Source organism: Orbicella faveolata, unplaced genomic scaffold (genome assembly GCF_042242905.1).
Source record: "Orbicella faveolata isolate gen_17 unplaced genomic scaffold, um_ofav_v1 contig_47, whole genome shotgun sequence".
NCBI lineage: Eukaryota > Metazoa > Cnidaria > Anthozoa > Scleractinia > Merulinidae > Orbicella > Orbicella faveolata.
The window spans coordinates 24,681,410-24,689,735 of record NW_028301577.1 but is presented as its reverse complement, the minus strand read 5'-3'; the positions used below and the strand labels follow the sequence as shown (position 1 = coordinate 24,689,735).

Below are 8,326 nucleotides of genomic sequence, written 5' to 3'. Positions count from 1 at the left end.
ATCATTTTCAGATAATCATTTTCTGTTTATAATGAATAACTAATAAATTGCCTTATCATCAGGTTTGAATAAGTAAGTAAGTAGGTAACAGGTAGAAGTAGGTAAGTAGCATCTCTAATTGCATCGTACTGTAGGTAGTGTAAGTAGTGTAAGTAGTTGTATTACTGTTGTAAATAGTTATTACTGTTGAATTAGTAGTTGTATTACTGTTGTAAATTGGGTAAGTAGACATACTAGTTTTGTAAGTAGTGTGAATCACAAAAAAATCAGGTTTGAATGCTGCATGCACAATAAAATTCCTGTTGATTGTACTGCACTGGCCTACAACCTAGACTATTCTCACAAATGATTTAACTGTGAGCCATGGTATACTTACTAACTTAGTTATTTAAAGAGGGGTTACAAAGACTATGGAACGTCCCAGGTGGAATAGCTACATCACGCACCTATGAAAAACTTACATGTTAACATTGAATCAAATTACTCTTCTTTCCTCTTAGGATTATTGACTGCTACAAAGTGATACAGAACAACAAGAAGGAACAGCGACACTCCCAGAATGTTTGCAAAGGCTGCTAGTTGAATATCTGTGATCATGGCTGAAATCAATTAACGTAAACCATTAATACAACTGGGGAGGAAGGCCTGGTGAAATGGAATTGGGGTAAAATTATTTGTGGGGAAAAATGATTCATGAAAATGAAAACTTGTTGCTATCTTTGCTCTTGTGAAACTTATTCAACTTATTTAAATTTGTAGTACATTTCTAAATTAAACGTAATTCAGATCATAAGGGACGAAATTGTCACGATTGAAACAAGAACACGCTTATCAAGCTGAGCTAGGACCTCAGCTCTTTAAGCTTCAATACGTACACGAGCATGCGAAAGTAAACAATTGTGGATCACAGAAACTTCCGTTGAAGTTCAGTATACTATCTACGATGGTTTTATCCAGGCAGTAAGCTACAGGGAAGATTTAGAGAGCAAGAATATTCTATCATCCTATCAAAAGACAAATAATCGCTAAAAGAGGAGCGAATGTTGCAGACGAAGAGTACACGTGTAAAAGTTTTCGTGCAAGCCTAAGCAGAGAAACTTAACATTTGTAACACAAGACATATAAAGAGAACTAAAGTAGAGTAACTTACCTCTTTTAAGGGGAATTGATGGACTAAAGAGCTTCAAAATTGTCCTTTGTTCTTCAAATCAGACCTTCCAATTCCTGTTGGACACGAAAAAGGTCGAAAACTGCAATGTAGACTGGCACGAGGTTGTGTACCGCAGGGCGTTCTGGGGATTTTCTTTTCTTCAAACATGGCGACACCGGTACTGCAGAGAGTTCGGCAAATTATGCAGTCTTCACTCACATCGAAAGGATTTGACAGATTAGCAAAAACGGTAAAAGAAGGAAATATTTCATGTTATTTTCTGGCAACACGACAATAATTTTTTGGGGGGGAAGGTGCCAGCATCAAGTGCGTTCACCCCACACCCCCGGCCCAACCTGCATGTAACTTTAATTTGAAACAATTTTTCACAAGGTAAACTTTACTCATTATTTTATAATTTTTAATTAATCGTTACTTGTACAGGTTGAGCTACTATCACTTCAAGAAGGCAAAGCTTCATTCAAAATGAAAGTGGATGAAAGTCATTTGAATGGGGCGGGCACTCTTCACGGTGGCATGACAGCATTCTTGGTTGATAATTTAACTACTGGCACGGTTCTCACTAAGCCACCTCATTTACCAGGTGTTAGCATTGATATGAGCATAAGGTAATGTGAGAGTTGTTTTGTTTCCAAGAGCTCAGGCCTAGGGGGGTACTCCCATATATAAAAAGGACTGGGTGCTCTTCAGAAATTTTGAAAAGAACCCCTAAGAGGTACCATGCTTTGTGGGCTCAGCTTGAATTTTTTTTTTTCACCCCTTAGAGGTGTAGTCCCTTTCACAGCGTAACGATTTTTTGAAACACAGTTTCTGCTAAAGTGGGGCACATTTGTGGAATAGCCTTCCATCTAACGTCAGAACCATTAGATCTGTTATCAACTTTAAAAATGTGATTAATCACCAACCTCGTACTCCCACACAGCAAACATGTAAATAAGTTTTTTAAAAAAGAAATCTTACAAGTAACTGACTGCATTTAAATAAAGTGTGTATGTATGTATTAGGGTTGTTTTGCAACGCTTCTTCCCCCCCCCCCCACCCCCCCGACAACTGGGCTCAAGCAGCATCTGTAAGTTTGAGGTACAACAGCAGGGGAATGGAAGGAATTATCTTTCATTTCCCTCCCCTTCCACTGTTCCCCATCTGTTTTTTCCCTGTTAAACCCCAAGCTCTATTATATCGTTTAGTTCTTGGAGCCTTGGAGGGAAAATCTCTAGCAAATAAATTATGTTCACAGTATCTTCAAAATGATCCATCACAAGTTACATTGTGTTCAGTTTGATGTGTAGTTCTACATTCTTATGCTGCAAGGCTGCCAAAACCAATGAATAAATTCCTCGTTAATTTGCAATGCTGAAGCACTTTTTTTTTACACTTTGGTTTACCTACAGCTACTTACGAGCTGCTCCAGTGGGAGAAGAAATAACCATAAACGCAGAAGTTGTTAAGATGGGTCGTACATTAGCCTTCACATCGGCTGAACTGCTAAACAAAGAAGGCAAACTTATAGCAAAAGCAAGTCACACTAAATTCATTGGACAAGGCCCACCAACAGTCAAATCAGAGTAGACTGAAAAGGTTTCTGGTCTGTCCGGGATCTGAAATGCATACAGTTGGCCAGCCTTATCAAATTTTTCAGTATTATCTGTCAATATTAAACAAAGCTCTTCACAGGCAGAAAACTTTACTGCCATGAGGTGGATTAAAACAATGCATTGAATATTTAAAAATTATATATTTTTTCTTCAAGCCAATAGAAAAAAAATACGCTATTATTAGTGACTTGTAAATTTGTTTTTACTGCAAATTAAACCTGCAATGATGCCTTATTTGAAGGAGCACCTGGAAAAGAAACATCCAAACTGTGATGTACAATAAAGTGATAGCTGTGCTTTCTCAATGAAGCAAACAAGACATCCCATGCAATCAAAAGTCAAATGAAACCTTTTGACGGGTACTCCTTCACTAGCAAGGCCTCTGTTTTGTAAACCTGGCGATAATTTATTAGCTGAAATACAAACAGAGCCTCATCAGAGGTCATGTACAAATCATTGCACATAACATTTAAAAGGAAGTAGCAAAGTTAAGCAAAGTTAAGGCAAGGGGAAAGGGCAAAGGCAAGCAAAGTTAAGAATTTCTTTTGGTTGGTATTATTTCATCATAAATAGCATTAATATTATTAATGTAATGTCATGATTCAAACCATTTTTAGACTAGTCATTCAGCCAAACCTCATTTTCGGGGTATTTTTAGAGTTAGTTCACCATACGTTTTTGACATTTACTGGTTCTACAGCACAAACAAAAATTGAGACACTCTCAGTCTTTTCTATTGGAAAATGAGTATCTTTATTTGGCAAAGCTTATTTAACTTATTTATATTGGTATCTTATCAGTAAATGTGAACGGAAATGTTGTTCGAGGTGCAGTTTATTTATTAATACTGTGTTGAACAGAGATCAAACAATGTATCACACATTAACCAATGAACATTGTAAAGAGTGATACTTTCATAAATATTTTCCCACCAAATTAAAAAGCTTAACAATACAAAAGTTTGAATATCACTCTTATCCTTTCATCCATCCGCCCCCCACCCCCAATAAAAACCATGCTGTCCTCCCTGCAAATGTTAATGATAACTGCATGAAAATCAGGTGTCACTAAGAAACAAGGTTGCAGCATTTAAGGAGGAACAATGACACTCCCAGGTCACTTGCACAGGCTGCAAGTTGAATATCGGTGATGATGGCTGAAATCAAATCAATCAAAGTTAACTAAGTGGTATTTGGGGAAAATTGGGGAAAAGTGATCCATGGAAATGAAAATTAGTTGCTACCTCTGCTCTTGAGAAACTTATTTAACTTATTTTGATCTGCAGATTATTAATATTTTGATTTGATTTATCATTTCTTAATGAAATCCACCTGATCATATGCCGGGAGTGGGGGGCGGGGGCATTGCCATGTATGGGTGATATAGGTACGTGCTGCTGTGAAGGGAATGGTTTTCAAGCAGTTTACTCTAGGATAGGGTATATAAATCAGAGCGTTTGGGTCTAGAATAGGGTATCATTTTTCACAAAACTGACTGGTTGGTTGAAGATTTTATCTTGAGTAAGGAAACCAAGAATTGCCACTCAAAAATATAAAAAATATCAAATCGGTAAGTTTAAATTTATGCAAATCTGCCTCAACAGTGTCGATAGATGGGGGATCTGGGGAGTTTACTCTAGTATAGGGTAGCAAAATTCAGCTGAACTAGCTCTGGTATAGGCCAAGGGTTCCAGGGTCCCAGCGGCACATCCCACCCAGAAATTCCCAAATTACGCCCCCCCTCCCGGATCATATGGGACCCAAACAAACTGTAACGCTTGAATTAAGAACAACTTAGCCATTAAAATGACTTAAATAAACGTTCACGAATAATATACTCGTGAGTAAACAATTGTGGAACGCAAAAACTTCCGTTGAAGTTCAGTATCCTATTAACGATGGTTTTATCCAGGCAATAAATAGTCAAAGGTATATGGTTACTGTTTATGGAACAAGGTGGATCGAATGTTGCAGACAAAGACTTAAGTGCAAGCCTCAGCAAAAAACGCAACATTTGTGACACAAAACGTATATAGAGAATTTAGTAGAATTACCTACTTCTTCTAAAGGGGAACTGATGGACCTAAAAGCTTCAAAGCCCTACTTCCATTCGTGGATGTACACGAAAAAGGTCGAGAACCGCTTTGTAGACTGGGACGAGGCTTTGTACCGCAGGGGGTTATGGATCTTGTTTTTTTTTTTTCAATATGGCGACACCGGTACTGCAGAGAGTTCGGCAAGCTATGATGGCTTTACGCATATCGAAACGATTTGACAGATTAGCAAAAACGGTATTTTTTTGTACTATTCGTATTTTAAAGGTTTCTTAGATAAAATTCCATTTTGGGCGCATACTTCTTACTGGAGTGTACAATAATTTTTCCCCCAAGAGTGGGGAAGGTGCCTGCATCAAGTGTGTTCACCCCCCCCCCCCAAAAAAAACTACTTCTTTAATTTGGTTAACTTTCCACAAGGTAAACCCTACTTATTTATAATTCATAATTAATTGTCACTCTTACAGGTTGAGATTCTATCACTTCAAGAAGGCAAGGCTTCATTTAAAATGAAAGTGGATGAAAGTCATTTGAATGGGGTGGGCACTCTTCACGGTGGCATGACAGCATTCTTGGTTGACTATTTAACTACTATTACAGTTGTCACCAAACCACCTCATTTACCAGGTGTTAGCATTGACATGAACATAAGGTAAGTCTGTCTTCATCTGGGGGGAAGAGGTACTCCCTTATATGGCCTATATAGGTATGTGGGGCCCCAAAGGGTATGGTTTTTCAGCTGTTTTGTTCATAAATCAGGGTATCAATTTTAGCTGACTTAGCCACTTTGGTCATGAATAGGGTATGGTTTTTGCACTGTAGCCTTGATATGGGTATTTTTTTTAAGAGAGAGGCCACATTTTCATCATTATGGAAAAGAAAATCAACAAAAGCCCTAAGTCACCAATTATGTTTACGGTAATTTAACATTGGTCTGAACTAGGGAACTAATTGTAATGCAGATCTGAAACAGGGTTTTGATTTAAAGGTCACGTCATAAATAGGGTTTCGAATTTATGGTCAGGTCATAAATAGAGTAGGGAATATCACAGATTTTGGTCATAAATAGCGTAAAGGTTTTGGGAAGTGGGCCATAGAACCGCGCCCAATTTTTCTGGGAGTAACCCCCCCCCGGTTTTCATTTCCCTCCCCTTCCATGTTTCTTTTTTTTTCTCTCTGTTGAACCCCAAGGTTTGATGTATCTTTTGGGTTCTTGGACTTACATCTTACAAAATGCTTCTTCACAACTTTGGGTTTGATGAGTTGATAGTTTTTATGCTGCAATGCTGCCAGATCCAATGAATAAATTTCTCCATAATTTGTACAGCTAAATCATTTTTGACACTTTGATTTACCTTACAGCTACTTACGAGCTGCTCCCGTTGGAGATGAAATAAGCATATATGCAGAAGTTGTTAAGATGGGTCGGACATTGGCCTTCACCTCTGCTGAACTGCTGAACAAAGATGGCAAACTTTTAGCAAAAGCAAGCCACACAAAATTTATTGGACAAGGCTCACCAGCTATCAAGACAGAGTAGACTTAAAATGTTTCTTGTCTGTCAGGGATCTATGTATACAGTTGGCCAGCCTTATCAATTTTTCCAAAGAATTATCTGTCAATCAAGCAAAGCTTTTCACAAGCAGAAATCTTCACTACCATGAGGTGGATTAAAACAACGCATTGAATGTTAAATTATATATTTTTTCCTTCAAGCCATTATAGCAGAATACACTATCATTAGTGACTTGCAAATGTGTTTTAATTGCAAATTCACGTGCAGGCTGTTAATGAAAGGAGAAAAACAAGGATTCGTAACTTACAGTACAGACCGAGAAAACGAAGTTAGTAAGATAGTTATTAGGGAGCTTAAGCAAGCCATGATGACGACGGCAAAGCCCCGGCCAAGCAATTGCAACAGTTCAATGCAACATATTGCAACATTGTTGCCCCAGTATTTGCAAGTTCTGGCCAAATGATCACAAAATTTTGACGCAACATGTAGCAATTGAGCGCAACATGTTGCGTGCGTTTGGCTACCCTTCTGCAACATGTTGAAAGTTGAAAATCAAACTAGTGCGCATGCCCTGGTGCAACATTGTTGCACGAACCTGGCCAAATGACTACATCATGCAACGTCCACAAAAGTTGTGTGAAAAGTTTGACCATTTTCAAATTTGAGTCAACAACACCCAACATGTCACAACACGTCACAACATGGTGACCAAACGCACGCAACATGTGTTGCAATATGTTGCGATCGTTTGGTTGGGGCTTACCGTAATGAGAAAAACAATAGCTGTGCACATGTGTTATAAATCTTTGTACATTTCTTTGCAGACTCTGCAAAACAACGTGAAATGACCAAGTTCTGCGTAGTCTGAGGAACGGAAATGACGACGGCTAATTTTCCATATTTGGAAATGTATGCTGTCATTGCATATTTAGCCTGAGCATGCTTTTAGAGCCATTGGCATACGGAACAGATTTAGACAGTTGCAAATTTCGCTGATAAAACATAAATTCATTTTGACTAGGCGTCGTCCTCGGCGTCACCGTCGTCGTTGCTTAAGCTCCCTATTATATCTCTACTGTATGCCTGACAGGTTCAGGAACGATTTCTATTCACACGGAACAGCTTCAAATTTCTGATGCACCTCGAAAGCAAAATGAGTCAATTTGAATTCGTTAAGTGACTCTTAAAGATGATTTCCAGTCCATACTGCACACTCTTGAGAGTATTTTTACATTTTTTGTTTTGTTTCATGTATGATGTCATAAAATGTGAACATTTTGCAATTACTTACATGAAGTAAATTCAAAGTTTCATGTCAACCCCCATTATGGACACAAAGCTTTATGTTTCATTCTTTCTCATATCACTTGATGAAACAACTTTGCAGCTGTAAAAATCAATGTAGCAGTTGGAAAAAGAATTTGAAAGGCCTCAAAGATAAGGCATGTGATTCATAAGGAATAACGTCAATTCGCATTCTATCGAGTGAGGTTCTTTTATGTTTATAAACATTAGGGTGCTGAGACTGCGCAGTACAGACTGGAAATCATCTTTAGGTTGTTAGCAGGTTTTAATACACAATTTCAGAAGTAAAAGAAAGTTTTCAACTTTTACTCGCTAAAAATGTTCAGAACACTTGGCAATAAATCGTGAAACATTTTGGCAACAGAAACAGCTTTAAATTTTGGCGGGCCATACAGTAGAATACGGCCCGCTAAACTGACTAATCACAGCACACGTACTAACCGAGAGATTCTCGGTCCAAATCACCTTGTGCTTACTCAACAAAATAGAGAACAAATTATACATGGGTCAAAAGTCACTTCAAGCCTTTTTACAGACATCCATTAAGTAACAAGTCTTCTGTTTATAAAATATCTGGCAATGATATTAGCTGAAATAAAAATAGAGCTTTGTGCGGTGGTCATGAGCTATGTGCAAGGGTCCCTGGTCATGTACAAATCATTGCACTTAACAATAGGAAGTTGCAT

The 8,326-nt window shown here is 38.0% G+C and overlaps 2 protein-coding genes and 1 long non-coding RNA gene across 3 annotated transcripts; 2 read left to right on the top strand and 1 right to left on the bottom strand.

Annotated features, from left to right (window-relative positions):
• The first annotated feature begins 1,275 nt into the window (after positions 1-1,275).
• Positions 1,276-3,725, top strand: LOC110052153 (acyl-coenzyme A thioesterase 13-like). The gene is made up of 3 exons (XM_020758284.2): positions 1,276-1,400; positions 1,595-1,779; positions 2,563-3,725. Exons 1-3 carry the CDS (start codon positions 1,317-1,319, stop codon positions 2,738-2,740), a joined length of 447 nt encoding a protein of 148 aa, XP_020613943.2. The 5' UTR covers positions 1,276-1,316; the 3' UTR covers positions 2,741-3,725.
• LOC149097729 (uncharacterized) lies at positions 3,496-4,918 on the bottom strand. The gene is made up of 2 exons (XR_016204310.1): positions 4,824-4,918; positions 3,496-3,922 (listed from the first exon to the last, which is right to left on the bottom strand). It is a non-coding gene; the product is annotated as an uncharacterized LOC149097729 (long non-coding RNA).
• On the top strand, positions 4,892-8,265 carry LOC149097728 (acyl-coenzyme A thioesterase 13-like). The gene is made up of 3 exons (XM_089280179.1): positions 4,892-5,056; positions 5,287-5,471; positions 6,182-8,265. The coding sequence occupies exons 1-3, from the start codon at positions 4,973-4,975 to the stop codon at positions 6,357-6,359; spliced, it is 447 nt and encodes a 148-aa protein (XP_089136305.1). The 5' UTR covers positions 4,892-4,972; the 3' UTR covers positions 6,360-8,265.
• Positions 8,266-8,326: the final 61 nt, after the last annotated feature.